This window comes from Hemiscyllium ocellatum, chromosome 4, assembly GCF_020745735.1.
Source record: "Hemiscyllium ocellatum isolate sHemOce1 chromosome 4, sHemOce1.pat.X.cur, whole genome shotgun sequence".
In the NCBI taxonomy this organism is placed as follows: Eukaryota; Metazoa; Chordata; class Chondrichthyes; order Orectolobiformes; family Hemiscylliidae; genus Hemiscyllium; species Hemiscyllium ocellatum.
In genome coordinates, this window is record NC_083404.1 from 112,440,639 (window position 1) to 112,464,436 (window position 23,798).

The 23,798-nt window shown below is 41.2% G+C and overlaps 1 protein-coding gene across 2 annotated transcripts in view; it reads left to right on the plus strand.

Annotated features, from left to right (window-relative positions):
• LOC132815071 (1-phosphatidylinositol 4,5-bisphosphate phosphodiesterase gamma-1-like) overlaps positions 1-23,798 on the plus strand; it is a 203,018-nt gene that overhangs the window by 142,491 nt on the left and 36,729 nt on the right. For both annotated transcript variants that reach the window (XM_060823772.1, XM_060823773.1), the window contains exons 17-25: positions 10,992-11,192; positions 11,470-11,589; positions 14,562-14,745; positions 16,078-16,155; positions 17,074-17,177; positions 17,663-17,759; positions 19,330-19,396; positions 21,859-22,022; positions 23,620-23,716. In XM_060823772.1, coding sequence (XP_060679755.1) covers positions 10,992-11,192; positions 11,470-11,589; positions 14,562-14,745; positions 16,078-16,155; positions 17,074-17,177; positions 17,663-17,759; positions 19,330-19,396; positions 21,859-22,022; positions 23,620-23,716 — 1,112 coding nt within the window. The remainder of the gene's footprint in view (positions 1-10,991; positions 11,193-11,469; positions 11,590-14,561; positions 14,746-16,077; positions 16,156-17,073; positions 17,178-17,662; positions 17,760-19,329; positions 19,397-21,858; positions 22,023-23,619; positions 23,717-23,798) is intronic.

Below are 23,798 nucleotides of genomic sequence, written 5' to 3' on the forward strand. Positions count from 1 at the left end.
AGTTTGGATTCTCTGAAGGTTAGCATGCAGGTTGAGGCCTCAATCAGATCAGCCATGATCCTATTGAATGGTGGAACAGGCTCAAGGGGCTGAATGGCCTCCACCTGCTCCTAACTTATATGTTCATTAGGTGAAGGGGTATTATGTTAATCAAGGATGGCATTTATCCACTAGTTAGAGATAACCTGACTAGTTAGAGTCAGGAGATTAGATTAGATTAGATTCCCCTCCAGTGTGGAAACGCCTTTTGGCCCAACAAGTCCACACCAACCCTCTGAAGAGTAACCCAGCCCGACACATTTCCCTCTGACTAATGCACCTACACCATGGGCAATTTAGCATGGCCAGTTCTCCTGACTTGCACATCTTTGGACTGTGGGAGGAAATCGGAGCACCTAGAGGAAACCCACGCTATGGTTTTCAGGATTTAGAATCAGTTTGGCTGGCGATGAGGAATAGTGAGGAAAGAAGTCTGGACTGGGATGTTGGTCTATGGACTCCATACTAATAACCACAATGCAGGACAAAGTTTACAAGAGGAAATAGCAGGGGCGTGTGGTAAAGGGACAGTAATCATACATGACTTCAATCTTATGTATAAGCTCGTAAAATCAGACTGGCTGGATTAGCCTGGATGAAGAATTCCTAGAATGTTTTCAAGACAGTTTCTTAGAGAAGCAAGTTTTGGAATCAATCAGAAATTTGGACCTAGACAAGCTGATGGCCTTGTGGTACTATCTCTAGACTATCGATCCACAGACCCAGATATTGTTCTGGTGACCCAGGTTCAAATCCTGCCACAGCAGTTGGTGAAATTTGACTTTAACAAAAAAAAATCTGGAGTTAAAATTAATGATGACCATGAAACTGCCGTTCTTTGTCAGGAAAACCTCATCTGATTCACTAATGTAGGGATGGAAGCTATTGTCCCTACCTGGTCTGGTCTATATGTAACTCCAGGCCCACAGAAATGTGGTTGATTCTTAACTACCCTGTGGGCAACTTTGTATGTGCAATAAGTGCTGGCCTGGCCAGTGATGGCCACATCCTGAATAAAAGTTGACTTGTTATTGTGTAATGTGACAGGTTGAGTTAGTGACTACAGGTGTAGGCACCCCTAGATAGCAGGAATCAAATTTTGCATTCAGTCCATGTCCAGGAGCAGCAAGAATTCAGGCTTGGGCTGATTATTAGCAAGCAATGTTTGCACTGCACAAGTGATAGGCAGTGGCCATCACTAAGAGAGAATTGAACTGTCCTCTTTGACCTTCAATTGCATTACTCCTGTAATTTGTGGGGGTTATAATTGACCAGAATCCAAACTGAACAAGTCACTAAATATTATATAAGAACAAAACAGCGACTAGGAATTCTACAACAAGTAACTCACTTCCTGACTCCCCAAAATCAATCCACCATCTATAAGAGACAATTCATGAGTGTGATGGAATAAACCCCACCTGTCTGGATGGATCCAGGTTCTCAAATAGCTTGACGCCATCCAGGATAAAGCAGCCTATTTGATTGGTGTCCAGTCCATCACAGTGGTAGCCACATACAAAATGCAGCAACTCATCATGTCTCCTTTCTTCCAAACCCTTGAGGACCACACCTGGAAGGACAAGGGCAGTAAACACATAGGAACAAGACAACTTCCAAGGTCCCCTCCAAGCCAGAAACCATTCTGATTTACAACTAAATCACCCATCAGTATACTGAGTCAAAATCATCCTAATGTCATTGCGTATGTACCTACACCAGCAATAGTTCCAGAGTGTGGATCACCACTACCTTCTGATGGGCAATTAAGGATGGGCAATCAGGTTTAGCTGCTGCCACCCACATCAAATGAAAGAATGAAAAACAATATAAACGAGGACAGTTGTGATTCAATAGATCGATCCCAGGAATGGCCAGATCATGGCAGGGAATAAAGGGAATGATTCTGAACTGCACAAATTATGGCTTTGCCTGTTTTTCCCAAAGCAAAACCTAACTGTGCAATTACAAGTATGCTGAAAAGAGAGTGAGAAATTCCCCCTATCGTATCTGTAACTTCCCTTAGTTAGCATGTTTAGAAAACATCTTCAGTTAGTTAATAATAGAAACAACATGGTTATTTCCTTTTTTGTAATCTTGCAAAATTTATGGTGTTGTGGAATGAAATCCTCACAGTTTGGTGCTAATCTGACAGCTGGAAAGTGCAAATCTGTCAGGTTTATTCAATCAGTAGGGATCAGCAACTTTGGAAACCAGATAATGATTGACCATTTCATTATTTCACCTATTCAGTATTGGTTAAGCCTGGGAAGAGTGGAGTCTCGAGTAATGTGAGGTGTTCTGCAGGACAGGAGCATATAATGAAATGAACTGTATTCGGCTCTACTACCAGGATGTAATTTTAGTCTGAGCCTGAGATTGATGGAAAGAAATTATTTTTCTCTCTCTCTTTTTCTCTGTCTATCGCTGTGTTAGATATAGGCTTGCAAAGTGAAATTGTGTTATTGTCAACTCAATTTAAATTGATTAAAACCATCAACTCTTAATTGGAACACTCACTTAGAGAATCTATGAACGAATTTACACTTAGAAGTAGAAATATCCTTGGCTGACATTGGAAAGATCTCTGAGATTTTCTCTGAGATTTACTCTGAGTCTATGAAATTTTAGATGATCTCAGAATAATTGATGCTGACAACAGAAAGAAATAACCACAGCACTTTGTCTGCATTCAAGACAAATATGGATGAAACTCAACTCTCATTGATTAGTACAGTAGCGTCAGATGTAAGTTCGATTGGATGAGCTGAGTACTCAGATCCTTTTTTGATCTATGTAAATAATTTAGATTTCAATGTAATGGTCATGATTAAGAAGTTTGTGGATTGTACAAAAATTGGTTGTATGGGTGGATAGTAAGGGGGAAAGCTGTAGACTGCAAAAAGATATAAGTGAGGCAGTAATATTGTAAATCAAATTTGAATCAAAGAAGTGTGAGATTATGTATTTGGAAGGACACACAAGATAAAATAATACATAAAATCATTGGATACTGAGAAGTATTATGATACATTCGGAATTTACAGTATTTGCACAGTGATCCTTGACGATGATAAGGTGAATCTGATCATTTGCTTTATCAGCCAAAACATAGGGGTAAGAGAGGTAGGATTATGCCACAACGAGGACATAAACACGAGTTAGACCACAGGTAGAGTACTGCATCCAGTTATCATAACTGCACTACAGAAATACAGAAGATTTCCAGTAGAAAAGATACAGAGAAGTTTTAGAGAACTATTGCAAGATATTCAGAATTTTAGCCATGAGAAAAGAATGGATAGAATGAGGTTAGTTTCCTGAGAATAGTGGTGGCCAAGGTAGATTTATTTGAGCTGAATAAAATTATGAAAAGGCTACATTGAATTGGTTGAAAGGACTGAATTTCCTCAGTAGTATGTCAATAACTAACAGATTCATGATAAACGGTGATAGGAGATGAGGAATATGTTTTGTTCACCCAGATGGTGGTGGGAGTCTGAATCCTACTGACTGAAAGGATGACTGAGATGGAAGCTCTCATCACAATCAGAAATATACACTTGAAGTTCTGTCATTACTGTGATAATCTGTCAACTACAACATTTTGTTGAAAGTTTTCTTTTATCTGATATCCATGCTTCTTTTCCCTAATTGACATCAGTCCTTACAGTGGTTAATGTTTCTTTTCAAACTCATGAGCTCATTACTTTCTAAACCAGTGGGTTGTTTGTAGTCTCGCTGTCCCTCACCCAAAGCTCTCAGTGCATTTGAAAGTTTATTTCCATGTAAAGGTTAAGATTCGCTTGAGCACGTTCACCTTTTTCTTACTATGAAGCAAAAGACAAGGGAAATGAGGAAGACAGATCAAGGCTTATGTAATATAAATGAAAAAAGATCATTGTAGTGATTGTAACAAGGTCAACTGGGTGAACCTCATAGAATATGAGTTTCTGATTGGAGTTGTTAATCTGGTCCAAACAGGGAGCCCTGGCTGATAGATAAGAACAGGTGTGTCAGATATCCTGTTCACTCTGAGAGCAGGACTCTCTATGTAAGTAAAGGGTGACTTGGTGACAGATACTAGTTGTTTCAGCCATTTTAAAATAGCTTCCCATTTGAACCTGTGATAAGTGTTTCTTGGTCTCCATTTGGCCATTCTCAATAATGGTGCGATTGAAATAAGGAGGACATATATTCAAACATATGAAGTAGGAGCCAAAGTAGGCTATTCAGCCCCTCAAGCCTGCTCTACCATTCAATAATATGGTAGTTGACCTGTTTGTATGTTGAATTCCATATTCACATTTGCGTTTGAAAACCTTAGATTCCCTTTCTTAACAACAATCTATTTAACTCTGTCTTGAAAATAATGAATCACTGCATTGCCTCTGCTTTATGAGGCAGAGTTCCAAATTTACATAATTATATGAGAGTAAAAATCCTCCCCATATCTGCCATAAAAGAACAGCACCCAACTTTAAAACAATAACCCTAGTTCTGAACTGATCCACAAGAGGAAACATCCCTTCCACATCCATGTTGTCAAGACTATTAAAGACCTTATGCACTTCAAGACTATTAAAGACCTTCAAACAAGTTACTCTTCACTCTTCTAAACACCAGTGAAAACAAACCCAGCCTGTTCACCCTATCTGTATTCGCCAATCACTCATCAATCTTCCTCTGAACTGCCTTCATTTCATTTGCTTAAATAAGGAGACTAAATCTTCACATGGTCTTTAGGATGTGGTTGTGTTATCTTTGGACTGAATTACTGTATGTCTGTCTTTTCTGATTTGTTTCAAAGCAAGGCAAAGATTATTCTAGTTCTCAAAATCCAAACAGTTTGTCTAAATGATTTAAAACATCTCAGAACTTTACAGAAATTTCAATACACATGCAGTCATAGTAAGAAGCAACATTTCTCTCAGGTTTCTCTGAGATTCAGAAGTCAGTCACTGTACTCACTAGCTCCACCCACAGCGTAAAACAATCAAGCACAGTCAGCCGGGCAGACACAAACATTTTTTTCTTTTAAGTAGTGATCCGATTAGAATAATTGAATGTTGTACAGTATGGGAGAGACCTTTCAGCCCATTGAGTCCATACCACCAAAAATATAGAAAATCTACATTAGTCTCACTTTCCAGCACTGGGTCCATAGCCTTCAATGCTATGATATGTCAAGGCTCATCTAAGTACTTTTTAAAGAGGTTGTAAATTGCCAATTAAATAATTAAAAAATCAAGCAGAAATACATCATGTCATTTTTTAATATTCTTGTCTGATTCCTTGATGTACGAAATTAATTTGACAGATGTGAGTTTCTGATGTTTACTGTTACAAATATGTTGTGATTCTCTGTGATCAGCTTGATGAGGTGGATGATCAATATCACAGAAATTAAAGGAAAACGTAACCTTATGATCACTGTCCTCAGAATATCTCCATTCATTTGCTGTCAAGTAGATTGTATTTCATTTGGTGTTAGGTTCAGAAAAGACTTTCAAGGATGTTACCAGGTTTGGAGGTTTGAGCTATAGGGAGAGGTTGAATAGGCTGGAGTATTAGAAGCTGAGGAGTGACCTTATAGAGATTTATAAAATCTTGAGAGACGTGGATAGGGTAAATAGACAAGGTCTTTTCCCTGGGATGGGAGAACTAGAGGACCTAAGTTTAAGGTAAGTGGGGAAAGATTTAAAAGGGAACTAATGGGCAACTTTTTCATTAGAGGGTGTTGTGTGTATGGAATGAGCTGACAGAGGAAGTGGTGGAGACTGGTACAATTGCAACATTTAAAAAACATCTAGATAGGTAAATAAATAGGAAGGGTTTAAAAGAATATGGGCCAAGTGCTGGCAAATGGGACTAGATTAGGTTAGGATAGCTGGTCAGCATGGATGAGTTGGATGGAAGGGTTTATTTCCGTGCTGTACATCTCCATGACTCTGTGGAGTCTAATAGAGAAATTTTGGGTTTCTGCAACTTCTTGATCTGCTTCAGCAATGGTACAAGCTTGGAGGTACAATTTGACCATTTAGAGCGATAGAGTTATACAGCATGGAAACAGACCCTTTGGTCTAACTCATCCATGCTGATTAAGTTTCCCAAACTAAACTAGTTCCATTTGTCTGCATTTCGCCCAGATCCCTCTAAACCTTTCATATTCAAGTCTAAATGCTATGTGTAGGATGCTGTTATGAGGGGCGGTGTGGACTTGATTGACCAAATGGCCTGCTTCCACACTGTAGGGATTCTATGAGGTATGTTTTAAATCTTTCTCCTTTCACCTTAAAATTAAGTCCTCTAGTTTTGAACTCCCCAAGATCACCCCTCAACATTCCTTATAATCCCTCTCCTTATAATTCAAATCCTCCAGTCCTGTTAACATTATTGTAAATCTTTTCTGCACCCTCTCTAATTGAATAATATCCTTCCTATAGCAGGTGACAAGAACTGTACATGGTAGTCCAAAATGGCCTCACCAACATCCTGTGCAAACTGCAAAATGATATCTCAACTCCTTTATTCATGGTCTGAGCAATGAAGATATGCATGCCAAATAACCTTTGTCTTCAAATTTTCATCAAGACTCTCTTCTGACTAAAGCTTATTACATTCTGATTTTTTTTCATTGAAAATTGGGTTGTTCTTGAAATGTGGTTGTCTCTACATCACTACACTGTCACTATTAGGCTAGATTTAATTCCAAATTTTTAAATACAAATTTCACCCAATGAGATTTGAACCATTGATTCCTGGAACTATTGCCACTGCACCCACACTGCCCCATCCTAACATACATGTTTAATCTGCCATTCCTGCTGAAAGTTTTGTCACTGTCGGGACATTGTAGGATTCCTAGTTGTCAGGAAATGATCTTTTACATTTGTCAAAGCAATTAAGTCTACTTCGACCTTCATAAAATGATTCTACTTGGAGCATGAGTTGCACTTTTGTTGGGATTTCGTGAACATTTCTACAGCTTAGGCAGTGTTTTGAGTGTTGCTGAATACAATGGATCATGCATTGGGGGGATTGCAGAGATCTCCCAGTCCATAACTCTTGCTGTTAAGTTGGTGGGCGACTGTATGGTCCGTTCTTTCCTGACCTCTTGGAATCTAGCATGCCAAATTTAACCTGAGCTGCCAATACTGTGGCTTTTTCTAAAGGTTAAATCATTATGCTTCATAAAGAGATATTCATCAATTCATGAGATGGAAGTGTTTTCAATTACAGGCCATTCTACTATAACGCATGTTTCGTTAATGCGCATTTGCTGTAACACAATTGACAAATTGGAGACACTTTTTCTCAAGCGCAAACTTTTAACTCATGTATTGGTTTTAACATGATTTCATCCCCATTAGTTTAAACATTGCTGCTATTACACAATTTTATTATAACATGGGATTGCACAAGAATGGAGCTACCGTATTATAGCAGAACCAACTGTAATTGAACATCAATCATTTAATTGGTTACTGTGTTATATTTACATGTAGAAGCGAAATGCTTTGGTATTGTGAATGGACTCACAATTTCAGTGGTAGCTCTTCAATTATCATATCTTTTTTTGCACTGGAATGTTTTCTAAGATCAATTACTACATCTGAAATGTTGATGTCTATTCCATGAGCTTGAATACTCCTTAGCCTTCCACTTCAATCCAATCTACAAGTATCAATTTGTTAAGGACTACTGCTACATTCTAACTGTCCATCCCCATAGAAAGCAAGTAGATCTAAGTCCATCACACCTAGGACTTGAGAGGGCCTTCCAGTGAATAAAGTAAACTGTTGTCCAATATCCTTGTTGTCTAACGTCATGTTTGAATTGGGTTACTGTATATCTTACTTATTTGATTTATTTCAGAGAGTAGTGATTGGAATGAGGGACAAGTAGATCTCATTGACTATGAGATCCTTGATTGGGGTTGTTAACTTGAGTCAATGAGGGAGCTCTGGCTGACAGATATAAACAGGGAATTCAGACAGTTTTCTCACTTCAGGGACTGACTCCAAGCTGGCTGGTCACAGCCAGTGTATTGTACACAAGTAAATATAGAGTGACTTAATGAAGGGATTCACAGAGTAATGAAGTTATTCACAGGGTAATGCTAGTTCTAAATTAATTGAATTGAATTGAATTTATTGTCACCTGTACTGAGGCACAGTGAAAAGCTTTGTCTTGAGAGCAATACAGGCAGATCACAGAGTTAAGTAGCACCGATAAGTAAATAATAGTTAACAGTGGCAAAAACAAAAAACACAGGTACGTGCGCATGTAAAGCGTTTGAGAGTCCATTCATTATTCAACAACTCTAGGGTAGAAACTGTTACAAAACTGACTGGTGCGTGTGTTCAGGCTTCTGTACCTTCTCCCCGATGGTAGAGATTGTAGAAAAACATTGCCAGGGTAGGATGGATCTTTGCGAATGCTGGCGGCCTTTCCTTGACAGATGGATTCTATAGATGGGAGATTGGCCTTTGTGATTGTCTGGGCCGAGTTCACCACTCTCTGTAAATGTCTCCAATCATGAATGGTACAGTTACCATACCAGGTAGTGATACATCCAGGCAGAATGCTCTTGATGGCACGCCTATAAACGTTGGCAAGGGTATTCGTCATCATGCCAAATTTCCTCAGCTGCTTGAGGAAGAAGAGATGTTGCTGGGCCTTTGTAATCAGTCCATCCACATGAAGAGTCCAAGAAAGCTTGTTGTGGATAACCACTCCCAGGAGCTTGACACTCTCCACTCGTTCCACCTCTGTGGTGTTAATGTGTAGGGGGGCATGAGTAACATCCCGCCAAAAGTCAATAATGAGTTCCTTGGTTTTGCTGGCACTGAGAGCGAGGCTGTTTTCAATGTACCATTTTTTCAGGTCTTTCACCTTCCATCTGTATTCTGTTTCGTTGCCATCTGAGATTCGACCGACTACGGTGGTGTCATCAGCGAACTTGTAAATTGCATTTGTCGTAAATTGCATTTGTCTGGTATTTGGCAACGCAGTCATTGGTATACAGTGAGTACAATAGGGGGCTGAGTATGCACCCCTGGGGGGCTCCAGTGTTGAGTGTTTGTGAGGATGAAATATTGTCCCCAGTCTTCACTGATTGTGGCCTGTGGCCCATGAAACTGAGGATCCAGTTGCAGAGAATGGGGTTTAGTCCGAAATTACTAAGTTTAGTAATCAGTCTCGAGGGAATAATAGTGTTGAAGGCTGAACTGTAGTCAATGAGTAGGATTCTTACGTAGCTGTTCTTGGTGTCAAGATGTTCTAGGGAGGAGTGAAGGGCAAGCAATATGGCATCTGGCATGGATCTGTTGGTCCGATTGGCAAATTGGAGTGGTTCAAGAATAGTGGGGAGGCTGGAGTTGATTAATACCATGACCAGCCTTTCAAAGCACTTCATGACCCACCGAAGTTAGGGCCACTGGGCGGTAGGCATTGGGACATGCTGCATGAGCCTTCTGAGCACAGGGATGATGTTAGCCCTCTTGAAACAGGCAGGAATAATGGCCTGCTGCAGGGAAAGGTTGAAGATATCCAAGAAGACCTCTGCCAGATGATGTGCGCATGCTCTGAGTGCACGGCCTGGTACTCCATCTAGTCCCATCGCTTTCCTTGGATTCATATGAACGAAAACTGATCTAACCTCTGATGCAGTGATTGTTGGGATAGGTTCTTCAGGACTTGTCGGAATAGGTGTTACCTCTCCGCCGAAATTCTGTTCAAAGCGAGCATAGAAGGCGTTGAGACGATCTGGGAGAGATATGCTTTCGTCTGTTATCTCGCACTGTCTCTTTCTAGAACCTGTGATGTCATTCAGTCCTTGCCATAGTCACCGGGTGTCTGTCTGGGTCTCTAATTTAGATTGGTATTGGCCCTTGGCTGCCTTCATAGCTCTGCGAAGGTCACACTTGGATTCCTTATATTTGAGTGGGTCTCCTGGTCTGATCTGATGGTTTTTAGCAGGTTCTGTATGTCCTGATTCATAAGATAAATTTATGATAAAATTTACTAAACTTTAAACATCGTAAACCTTTACAGAAGTTTTAATATACTATAATCAAAGTTCTCTGACTAAAATTTTCTGTCTATGAATGAGGAGCCACTCATTTGACTCATAAGTCCACATACAGGATAAAGCAATCAATCACTGTACAAGGAAATGTGATTAGACAAGCTTAATCAAACAGTAAACGGAGTTTAAAAATAGAAATTGCTGGTAAAGCTCAGCAGGTCTGGCAGTATCTGTGGAGAGAAATCAGAGTTATTGTTTCAGGTTGAGTGACTGTTCTTCAGAAGGGTCTGAGAAAGGGTCACTGGACCTGAAACAATAATTCTGATTTCTCTCCACAGATGCTGCCAGATCTGCTGAGCTTTACCAGCAATTTCTATGTTTGTCTCTGATTTACAGCATCTGCAGTTGTTTTGGTTTTTATTTAGTATAACGAGTTTACAGAAAGTGAAATCTTGGAGGAAAACCTTCATTGCATTAAGTTAGATTCCCTCCAGTGTGGAAACAGGCCCTTCGGCCCAATCAGTTCACAATGATCCATTGAAGAGTAACCTACCCAGACCAATTTCCCTCTGACTAATGCACCTATCACTACAGGCAATTTAACATGGTCAATTCACCTGGCCTGCGGGAGGACTCTGGAGTCCCCCGGAGGAAACCCACGCTGACACGGGGAGGATGTGCAAACCCCACACAGACAGTCGCCTGAGGCTGGGATTGAACCCGGGTCTCTGGTCCTGTGAGGCAGCAGTGCTAACCACTGTGCCACCATGCCGCTCCATTGTGCATTTAGGGGTGATATCCTTAGCGACAAATGATTTATAAAGACAAGGTCCAGGGAACTTGCTTTCTTTATATCAATTTTACTTGTTCTTCACAATCAGTTGATTTTGGTCTGATTTAGAAACTCCCCTTTTCACAGGAGATCAGGGAGAGTTCAACATTGCCGCATCCATTCACGCCAAGAAGCTGGCACCACCAAGTTCTACCTGACTGATAACCTGGTCTTTGACAGCCTCTATACCTTGATCAGCCATTACCGGGAGGTTCCACTGCGTTGTAATGAATTTGAGATGAGATTGACTGACCCAGTACCACAACCAAATGCTCATGAAAGTAAAGAGTGAGTGTTACCTCAAATGCATTCATCTCAGCTTTTTAAACTAAGAAACCAAAGACTGTTGATGCTTTCCTTGGTCTGCTATGCATGTTGTCACAGGAACTTCACAAAGTACTCCTTTGGCAAAACGTGTTGCTTCTTTTTGTGTATTTTGTTGATTTGCGAATCAGTTTAAGGTAACAGCATGCAACAAGAGCAAGAGAAAATGTGAATTAAATCAAGAAATGCTTTGGTGATAGTAACTTTTGGAATATGATTACAAGGCTCTGTTTTCCTTTAGGTGGTACCATGCCAACCTGACACGACTACAGGCTGAGCACATGCTCATGAGAGTACCACGGGATGGAGCCTTCTTAGTGCGCAAACGAAATGAATTCAACTCATATGCCATATCCTTCCGGTGAGTGATCGCAAATGTTATGACTGAATTACACATCTCCCATCCACCGCCTCCAACCTCATAGTCCCACAGCCCCGCACCGCTCGTTTCTCCCTCCTGCTCAAAATCCACAAACCTGACTGCCCCGGCCGACCCATTGTCTCAGCCTGCTCCTGCCCCACCGAACTCATCTCCGCATACCTTGACACGGTCCTGTCTCCCTTAGTCCAAGAACTCACCACCTACATTCGGGACACCACCCATACCCTCCACCTCCTCCATGATTTTCGCTTCCCCAGCTTCCAACGCCTTATCTTCACCATGGACATCCAGTCCCTATACACCTTCATCCCCCATCACGAAGGCCTCAAAGCCCTCCTTCTTCCTTTCCCGCCAAACGAACCAGTACCCTTCCACTGACACCCTCCTTCGACTGACTGAACTGGTCCTCACTCTGAACAACTTCTCTTTCCAATCCTCCCACTTTCTCCAAACTAAAGGAGTAGCCATGGGCACCCGCATGGGCCCCAGCTATGCCTGCCTTTTCGTTGGATATGTGGAACAGTCCATCTTTCGCAGCTACACTGGCACAACCCCCCCCCCCCCCCCCCACCTTTTCCTCCACTACATCGATGTCTGTATCGGCGCTATCTCGTGCTCCCACAAGGAGGTTGAACAGTTCATCCACTTTACTAACACCTTCCAGCCTGACCTCAAATTTACCTGGACCATCTCAGACTCCTCCCTCCCCTTCCTAGACCTCTCCATCTATCTCAGATGACCGACTCAACACGGACGTTTACTATAAACCGACTGACTCCCACTGCTACCTAGATTACACCTCCTCCCATCCTGCCCCCTGTAAAAACACCATCCCATATTCCCAATTCCTTCGCCTTCGCCGCATCTGCTCCCAGGAGGACCAATTCCAATACCGAACAACCCAGATGGCCTCCTTCTTCAAAGACCGCAATTTCCCCTCAGACATGAGGGGCAGCACGGTGGCACAGTGGTTAGCACTGCTGCCTCACAGTGCCTGAGAACCGGGTTCAATTCCCGACTCAGGCGACTGACTGTGTGGAGTTTGCACGTTCTCCCCGTGTCTGCGTGGGTTTCCTCCGGGTGCTCCGGTTTCCTCCCACAGTCCAAAGATGTGCGGGTCAGGTGAATTGGCCATGGTAAATTGCCCATAGTGTTAGGTAAGGGGTAAATGTAGGGGCATGGGTGGGTTGCGCTTTGGCAGGTCGGTGTGGACTTGTTGGGCCGAAGGGCCTGTTTCCACACTGTAAAGTCTAATCTAATCTTAACATGGTTGACGATGCTCTCCACCACATCTCCTCCACTTTCTGCTCCTCCACCCTTGAACCCCGCCTCTCCAATCGCCACCAGGACAGAACCCCACTGGTCCTCACCTACCACCCCACCAACCTCCAGATACATCGTATTATCCTTCGTCATTTCCGCCACCTCCAAACAGACCCCACCATAAAGGATATATTTTCCTCCCCACTCCTATCAGCATTCTGGAAAGACCACTCCTTCCGCGACTCCCTCATCAGATCCACACCCCCCACCAATTCAAACTCCATTCCTGGCACCTTCCCCTGCAACCGCAAGAAATGCAAAACTTGCGCCCACACCTCCCCCCTCACTTCCCTCCAAGGTCCCAAGGGATCCTTCCATATCTGTCAGAAGTTCACCTGCCTCCACACACATCATTTCCTGTATCCGCTGCACCCAATGTGGCCTCCTATACATTGGGGAGACAGGCCGCCTATTTGCGGAACGTTTCAGAGAACACCTCTGGGACACCCACACCAACCAACCCAACCGCCCTGTGGCTGAACACTTTAACTCCCCCTCCCACTCTGCCAAGGACATGCAGGTCCTTGGCCTCCTCCATTGCCAGACCATGGCAACATGAAGCCCGGAGGAAGAGCACCTCATCTTCCGCCTAGGAGCCCTCCAACCACAAGGGATGAATGCAGATTTCTCCAGCTTTCTCATTTCCCCTCCCCTCACCTTTTCTCAGTCCCAACCCTCAGGCTCAGCATCGCCTTCTTGACCTGCAGTCTTCTTCCCGACCTCTCCGCCACCACCCCCTCTCCGGCCTATCACCCTCACCTTAACCTCCTTCCACTTATCGTATTCCCAAAACCTCCCCCAAGTCCCTCCTCCCTACCTTTTATCTTAGCCTGCTTGGCATACACTCCTCATTCCTGAAGAAGGGCTTATGCCCAAAACGTCGATTCTCCTGTTCCTTTGATGCTGCCTGACCTGCTGCACTTTTCCAGCAACACATTTTTAAGCTCCCTCCGGAATTACACAACACAAATTTCACAAATGATCCTTTTATTTTACATGGGTCATGGGCTCAAATAATGAGTAGACCAACTGCTCTTGCAGAGGAAAACTATGAACATTAACAAGAGAAAAATTTTATTGATCCTGTTAGCATTACCTGTTTGCATTTTAATTCAAGATCTAAGTTCATATCCAGTCCAGACCAATGGCTTAGTGTTAGGGTAAATCAAACCTATTGATTGGAAAGATTGTAATAGGCTTTCTCAGTTCAGTAACCAGAACTGCTCCAAATCAGGTCAAGTTTGATGATCTCACTCAAAGCAGCCATTCCATAGTTGATGTGATGAATCTAAAAATATTATGTCAATTAGGAGGCATTCTCTGGGTTTGAGCTGGATACATGCAATTGGAATCTGAAGAGAGGGAGCTTTGTCATGCATGTAACCTGAGCAAACCCGATCTGGGGTGCCCCACACTCACCAAGAACCCAAAAATGGGAAAATATTGTAGTCCTGGCACTGGCAGGTGTCAGAATGATCAAAAGAAGGGAAATATGAAGATTTATTCAAGAAGAAGTCAATAAATTAATTCACAGGGTTGTAGGTCCCTTGGGAATTTGGTTCTTCATCCACTAATCACTGTGAAAATAGATTTCTAGTTTTGCATATAAAACAATTCTTGATTTCCAGGGCGGAGGGGAAAATTAAACACTGCCGGATCCAACAGGAGGGCCGTCTCTTCATGCTCGGAAGCTCAGCAGAATTTGAGAGCCTAGTGGACCTGGTGAATTATTATGAAAAGCACCCTCTGTATCGTAAAATGAAACTGCGGTACCCAATCAACGAGGAAACTTTGGAGAAGATGGGTACAACAGTAAGTGAGCGAGTGGAGGCTTCATTGCTTCACATTTCATTTTTGAGTTATTTACTTTTGGATACTTGTATGAGAAACAGATGGGTCACAGGAAGGAGAAGCAGCTCTGCTCAGATGTGCTTCAGATATCCACCATGATCCTCCCATTGTAATTGCATTGAACCTTAATTGAATGAACGGGAGAAATCTGTCAAGGGGTGGTTAGGATTGGAGGGTGAAAGCGTCAGAAATCTGTTTTCTCCAACCCGCCCACTTCCTGCTTTACCTGGATCTGGAAATTGAGTGCATAGTCAAGCTTATGCCAGAAAAACAGCTCTAGCTTTAAATGCACTGATGATGCTGAGGACCTATTGTCATTCTGTTGTGAAATTTAACCACTTTTAGCCAGATTAGCCAAGGATCTTGTCAGACAAGAATGTGGTGGATCCAGAAAGTATTTTTAAATACTCTCGAAATCCAGATATCTACCCGGAAAGCCTTCATGACTAGGACATTTCCTCCAATGACCTTTACTATAAGGCCACTGATGTGCACCCCACTGCCCCATAACCTCTCCACTCACTCTGCACCAAACATAAATGCCTCAGCAGCAACAAACCCACTCCAGAGATGTCAGAGTACTCCTGTACTCTAGGCTGACTTCCCAGCTCAGTAGCCAAGAAATTCTTCATTGTCAATACTAGTGCTGCTCAAGTGCCACAAGCTATAAGCTGAGAAATTATGCAAAAACCCATTGTACCCTTTCAAATTGATGTTGGCAATCCCTTGCACTAATTTATAGCAAAATGAAGGTCATCCTCAATCCCTGGCCTGAATTTATCCATTATCTAATATCACGAAAATAGGTTATCTGGCTAACATCACTGGCTGTTTGTGGGAACTTACTGTGTTGCCACATTGTCTGTACTACAATAGCGATGACATTTCTAAATTATTTCATTCACTGTTCAGTATTATGGTACATCAAGTATCGGCAAAAGATCTTATATAACTGCTAGATCCTTTTTTTTATCGTTAAAGTTTGTTAAACAAATGTTAATTTAGTAAAAGTTGTCTTTCCTTTGGAAGGAGGAATAGGTGGACAACTAGCAGGAGCCCAATCACATACCCAACCATAGCTAAATTTGGTCACGGACCTAAGAATAAACAGTCTAGTCACTCCTTCTATAAAGAGTAAGATTTAGAAAAGACCAAAATGGTTGAAAAAAATTAACATTATTTTTCAAAATAAATAATAATCCCCAACTCAATATTTAGTTGCTGTTATTCCTGTTGTAGAGATTCACTCATCATACTCTGTTCTTCACTGATTACTGATTACTTTGCCTTCAGGAACTGGATTATGGAGCACTTTATGAAGTACGGACGCCTCATTTTTATGTTGAAGCCAATAAGATGCCAACTGCAAGGGTATGTTGGAGATGAAACAGTATCTTGGCTTATGGGGCTCGGTGTTGCAACAGCTGTAATGCTGTCCATTCACCTCTTGGGTGCATATTAGTGCAGGCTACTGAGATGAAAATTTCCTTTCTGTATTGATTTTGAGGAGCAAAGTAAATTTGCCGCCATCTTAATACAATTCCTCGTGGGCAAGAAAAAAAATTAGGGACCAATTTGGCAATTTCACTCAATTGCCAGTGTGGAATGTGCAAATATTGTTGTTGGTGGTGTTATTCAGAGACTGTTCTGATGGAACAGAAAGTACAACTCAATGTAATCCTACGGGGGGAGCTATGGTGTACTGGGAATGGCACAAAGAGTAGCAATCCAGAACCCTAGGTTAACGTTCTAGGGTATATGAGTTAAAATTCCAACATGGCAAATGATAAATAAATATTGGGAAAAATGAAAGCTGACCTAATGGTGAACATGACTATTGTCAAATTTTATAAAATCCATCTGGTTCACTGATGTCCTTTAGGAAAGGAAATCTGCCATTCTTACCTGATCTGGTAAGCATGTGATTCCAGACCCAGACCAATACTGTTGATTCTTAACTGAACAATTAACAATGGACAATAGATACTGGCCTTGACAGGAATGCCCTCACCCCATGAACACATATGAAAAGAACCTCTAGACTGGCTTGGATAGCTTGCTTTCCAACTTGATACAAGTTATGGCATCTGCTTTCTGAGGTGCAGTCTGTTGGGTACCTACCACTGACGAAAGGGCTGAGGGTAAAACAGGTCTCCTAGCCATTCCCTAGACTGAAACCTGAAAAGTATATTAAAAATCAAAGCAAAAATTAGGACAATATTGTCCATTCCTGAATGATTATGTAATAATATCCCATTTTAGTGAAACCCTAACTCTGCTCTCTTCTAGTGCACAGTCAAAGCACTGTATGATTACAAAGCGCAGAGAGAGGATGAGCTATCCTTCTGTAAACAGGCTCTGATCCACAATGTTGACAAGCAAGATGGTGGATGGTGAGTTCACTTTAGCAACAGATTACTGTTCAAGATTGAAATTTTAACAACATAGGTTTCGATATTAACTGGGATTATAAATGTGGAGAACAAAAAATTAAGTGGGGAAATCAAGGAAAAGAACTTGACATGTTGCAAAATAAACATGAAAGATGGGAGCGTGAGCCTTTGTATCTAAAGATTGAAAGTGGAAAATATCAGATGATGAATTGGTCAAACTACAAGAAGTCAGCAAAGAGAAGTGAAGAATGTGGTAGAGCAATGTCTCTGTCTTTTCTTCTGTATGGTATATCAATGGCTTATTGCTACAATACTGCTAAATGATGATAGTGAACAGTAAATGAAAAGCCAAGAGCAGAATAAAACAACTTAAAACAGAAAGTGACAGAAAAAGTGGAAATATTATCAAAGATAGTTTATTTCCTGTTTTTTATTAGTTGTACTTTCCTCATCCTGAATACCTCTTACCCCAACCCCTCCCTCAGGTGGCGAGGAGACTATGGAGGTAAAAAACAGCTGTGGTTTCCAGCAAACTATGTGGAGGAGATAACCAACACACTTGTCCCTGAACAGGATGAAGCGGTGAGCAATAGTTTGATATCTTTTAGTCCTCAGCGGGAGTATATTTCATCCTGGAAGCAGGGCTTGAAGAAGTCAAGGGGCCATCCAGAGGATGCAAAGGAGATTTATAGAATGGAATCAACAAAAGGTCTTTAAGTTGTCTGGACACTCCAGAGAAGCTAGGATTGTTCACCTTAGAACAAAGGAGGGCAAGAAGAAATTTGAGAGACAAGTCTGAAACTTGATGGAGTAGATTGAGAAAAAAATGTTAATACTGAAAAGAGGATCATTAAGTAAAGGATGCTGATTTAATTTGGCAAAAAAAACAAGGAAGGAGAGAATTTTAAAAAAATTGGTGTGTTAATATGTTCTAAGATGCTCAACCAGAAAGGATGGTGAAAACAGATTCAGTGCAAACGTTCACATGGGAATAGAATATGTACTTGAAAACAAAGATTTGCAGGATTATGGAGGAAGTGGATTGAATTAGACAGTTTTTCAAAGGGCTGGCATATGTACCATTAGCTGAATGGCCTCCTGAGCTGTAAGACTGCATTATTCCAGGAGTGACACTCCTATTTAATCTGAGAAATATCTGGGAGAGAAAGGGAAGGAAGGTTCCAGAATAAGAGAATGGACTTATTGTCAAACAAAACTACTTAAAACTTCATCTTGCAAAGTCCATCCTTTTAATTTGATCCTTGTTAGTTTGCCACTTCCTTTATCTTCCTAGTGCTTCCGCACTTACTGGGACAATTCTGTCAATTTAATGGATCTAAAGTAGACACTTTGGAGAGGAGGATTCACTTGGGTCTTCCTTAGGTTGCACATACTCCCTCAGTAACTCTGCAATGGAATGCAGTAACTCTGCAGTGAGGCACTGTCCATGCAGTTCCCCATAAACTGACCTCTGAACCTCAGCCTTGCTGCAGTGAGAAAAGGGAAAGGCAATTCCCCTCAAACAACAATTTGGGTATATCTACATCACATGGACTGTAGCAGTTCAAGTGAACAGTTCGAGCCACACTCTTAAAGAAAAATAGGGATGGGCAATGAACAAAAACAAGAATAATTGCTTGAAAAACTCAACAGGTCTGGCAGCATCTGTGCACAGAAATCATCATTAACATTTCAGGTCCAGTGTCCAGGTTCAGAATTCAGTTGCTGTCAGACCTGTAATGTTTTGCCAGCAATTTCCATACTTTTGATTTTCAGCATCCGCAGTTTTTTCAGTGTTTTTAAGGACAATAAACATTGACTTTGTTAGCGATGCTAATATTCCATGGAAGAAGGAAAAGAAAATCCACCCAAAGGTTACAGATTGCCAATGCTGAGACAGTGGGAGCTGGTCACTTGCTGATTCTATGACCTTTTGCTTTGACACTCAATGTTCAGTATCTGTTTGCAGATTGGAAATAAATCGCCCTTCTCTTTTTAAACAAGTCTCAGAAATTTGCACGTGGCAGTATGACACTTATGTGTGATGGATACTGAGGATCAACTTTTATAACTGTATACATATGGAGCTATCTGAAATTGTCTAGATAGAGGTATGATTTTGTAACTTGTATGATTTCTTCTGTATCTGCAGTCTGTGGAAAACAGTCCACTGGGAAGTTTCCTCAAAGGATTTATTGATGTTCCAACATGTCATGTCGGTGAGGAGTCTTGCAAAATCGTATGCTCCCTTATATTATTCTTGTTTTCTATTAAATTTTGTATTATAATAAGCAACTGAAAATGACCAATGACCAACTTTGAGTGCACTGTTTACTAAATTCATAGGTGTCCATGACAATGCTATAGCAGTACAGAAAGAAACAGATTGCAAATATCTTTACAAATAAACTAGCAAACAAAGGTGTTAACAAGCTAAGTGACCTCCTTTGATGCTATAAATATCCATATGAATTAAAGTTATTTGCTAAGCACTCATAGGCCAGTTGCAGCATAGCAATCCCCAGCAGAGTTCCCTAGATACTTCCCCAGCAATATGTCTAAAGCCAATTTGGAATACCACAGTCCCATTTGGAAGGATTTCCTTTAATGTCAGACATGGTTCAGTGATTGCACATTTGCCTTTGAATCAGAAGGTTATGGATTTGAATCTAACTCCAGAGGCTTAAATATCTAACCTAGGCTGGTACTTCTGAGGGAGTGCTGCATTTTCAAAGGTTTCATCTTTCAGATGTAAGTCTTCTGTCCACTCAGATGGATTTACAGGACCCTAAGGCGATATTTAAACAGAAATCTGTTCAGGATGTATCTTACAGATAACTTAAGGAAGAGATAGAGAGGTATAGTGGAGAAGATCTAGATTGTGGTGTCAAGTTTGCTGGAGACCCAGCCATATGTGGTCAGCTGTGTTCGAGGTTTAGAGTCAGAGGAAGAGCAGGCATTAGGTTGGCATTAAACAAAAAGAGTTCAAACCTGTAAATTGTATGCCAAGGTAGGTCAGTGAAAATAGTTTGATTGATGGCTGTGACTTTGTACATGGAATAAGAAATGAGCAGCTACTAATTAGTGTCTATTAAGAGAACAGAAAAATCACAGACTAAAATGGATCAATAGACAGAATGCTCACAGTATTGGAATATTAGTTCTAAAACCAAGTCCCAGAGCTCTTGCATGTTTCTGTGCTAATTTCTAAGACTTAAAGCACGATTCCTTGATGAAAGCTTTTGTGTATGAGAATTCCTTCAACCCTCTATCTCACCAGGTCTCTATCTCACCAGAGCTGAAAAGACTCATGCAACTGTCACAGTCTTATCTCACTGTTGTTTGATATCCAAACCAGCATTAAGAAAAATAGATAGACATGATTTACAACTAATCAATCAATACGTCTTGTCAATAAAGTCTATCTTCAAGGTCATGCAGGAAGGACTTGGCCAATTTACTACAAGCAGGACAAATCAGATTGGCCAGACTGGTAAACAAGACTACTCTTGAAACAAGTACAACACTACTGGCTCTTTAATTAACTGTTAGTTGGTAACCTAATATTGACTATTTCTACTACTTACACAGACCAAACATTTATTACTAACATACCTGTTTAAACGATTAAATCACTTTGTTTGGACAGAATACTGCCTTTAAGGAAATCAACATTTTATTACAATATTTATTCTTTGGGTGCAAACATCGACTTCCCAAGCCTAATGTCCTTGATATATTCTGAACATTCTTGTTGAACTACTGCAGTCTGTGGGTGAAAGTAATTTAGGCTAATGAGTGCCAAAATTTTGATTCAGTGAACAATGGACAACCAACTAATGCATTCAGGTTGGGATAGTGTGTGACCTGAGGGGATCTTGGAGGATGTGGTTTTCCCATGCTATTGCCTTTGTCTTCCAGCTGGGATTCTTCCCAGGTATAAGAGAGGTTTTGGCAGTGAATCATGTTGATAGAATTTAGCAAAAATGATGCTTATTTTTCCATCGAGGACATATTTCCTGAACAGGCCTGCACTTTAATCCTTCCTTCATATGTGGGAACACAATTGTTCTAAAAAAAAGTACAGAAGTCCAAGTATTGATGTTAATTTGCAAGTTACAACTTTCTGTATGAACTGTATTATAGGATTTCCATATTCTAAAAAAGTCAAACCTCTGATCAGAGATGCCTTGCTAATGCACAATGTGTAACAAACCTAGGAACGTGTTTCTTAAAGGGGCAAGTTCATTGGCATAAATGTTCCCACAGTCCCTCAGAAAACATACGAAATCCACTGCTTGACTGCCCAGTTGGAGCAGAAATTAGGCCAGAGGTCACAAGAAGGAATTTATGAGATTAGACCTGCCTATGTGGGGAGTAGAGGTCGTGCAGCATTTGAGGGTGATCAGGGAAAGAGGAAGAATGTACAAAAGAAAGTCGACAACATCCTTTTGAAGCCTTGAGAAGTACACTAAGAAACCAATAAGTTATCGATTTCAAACTTAACTTCTGAATCTCTTTGGACTCAGAAACTTCCTCCTGTTAGGTCCAACCTCACAGAGTAGCAATCAATCCCCGGCTCCTCCAATTTCTTCCCCACCCATCAAGCCAGTGCCAATTTCCTGATTGAAAAATGTATTGGATGCTTTATGAAGTGACTGTAATTGTGTTCACTTGGCAGTTATCCAGAAGGAAGGGAAAGGAAGCAAGCCTTATGTGTTTACCATCCATTCCCAACAAATGTCCCACCCAGTGCAGATGTTGGATGTGGCTGCAGATAGTCAGGAGGATCTGAATGATTGGGCTGCAAAGATCCGAGAGGCGACACAGAATGCAGATGCTAGGGTAAGTGTGAGATAATAACCATTAGGAGGTGTAGGCACAATTAAGCTCTCAAGCGCAGAAAACAGAAAACAAATGCTTTCAGTTTCTTTACCCAATTCTTGAAGGAGGTGTATGCAACAAATTAGGCTTAATTGGTAATGGTCGAGAGTGTGATGCTGGAAAAGCACTGTAGGTCAGGCAGCCTCCAAGCAGCAGGGAAATCGACATTTCAGTCAAAAGCCCTTCATCAGGAAGACCTTTCCTGATGAAGGGCTTTTGCCCAAAACGTCAATTCTCCTGCTCCTTAGATGATGCCTGACCTGCTGTACTTTTCCAGCACCACACTCTTGACGCTAATCTCCACCATCTGCAGTACTCACTTTCACCTAATTGGTAATGGTGACTTTTTTTCTCCAGCAGCAGAATGCACTTTTAATGAATTTAATCCAGTAGCTATTTGATTAAGGTTTGATTAAGGAAGTAGCTGATCCAGTCAGACTGGGAACAGTTTACCCTATATTAAGTCCTGATACTATTCTTCTCAATGACTTACATATGTCCAAGCCCTCCATGATTGCTCCTCTGTCAATCTCTCTAGCCTTATCTAGCAGCAGCACCCTCCAAAAGTTCTGGGTGGGGGGTAGTGCTGTCAGACACTGAACAATGTGGTTTATGGTGGGAAATTTGGGAGACTCACACGAGATGTCTAGCGAGGCCCTTCTCAACTCCAAGATGAATAAATCATGTTTTCTAAGCAAGTCCCTGACCTTGAAATAAAATTTTCACTAGTGAGCAGTAAGAGGTTTATTTACATCGATTATCACCCTCATACAATTTAATCTCGCCTTATTAATATGCCATTTCCCATTCTCCCACATACTGGACAAAGTAGACATTGAGAATACCCAATATGAAAGTCAGAGTGCACATTTCAAGGGCAGCAGACCCATGTACCAGGTCCAGATTCATTCCAACTTCTTCGCATTATCATGGCACATTACCTCTGCCCTGCTATGCTGCAATTAGGATTGCAAAGGAACCTTTCATTGCAATTCTGCTGCAAGGACACATTGTGTGCAGGCACAGACCCCCAGTCTCACACAGGGCTCACACCTTAAATTCATTATCTAGGCCGACATGACACCAATTGTTACAGTTCACTTGAGAATGTAACTTTTTTAAAAACATTCTGTGATTTATGTATTAAAGAACTGAACTCAACATGTTCATTCTAAAAGATGACAGATTTAACAAATAATCCAGGTCTTTTTCAATATACAATTTCGGTTACATCACACTGTCAACTTTTGCTATAAATTCTGTGTCTTACGATCTTATACTCCACAACCACCTGATGGAGCATGGTTCCGAAAGCCAATGCTTCCAAATAAACCTGTTGGACTATAAACTTGTGTTGTGTGACTATTAGCTTCGTACATCCCAGTCCAATATCAGCATCTCCAAAACAAACAAAATAAAATTTGCTTTTCATTCTCAGGATGTGGTCATTGCTGGAAGAGTTGATATTTAGTGTCCATCTTAATTTTTCAGAAGGGGGTGATGGTGTAGTGAGACTGAACCCACAATTGTGTTAAGTATCTGCTTCTCACTGTAACAGATGCAAGAAGGAAAAATAATGGAGAGACGGAAGAAGATTGCACTAGAATTATCAGAGTTGGTTGTCTATTGTCGTCCTGTGCCATTTGATGAAGAAAGTAAGTTTTACTCAATTCATTTAGTCATTCAGATTGGAAACATTTGATCTCCTGTAATTGTATTTTCTTGCAATTTATTTTG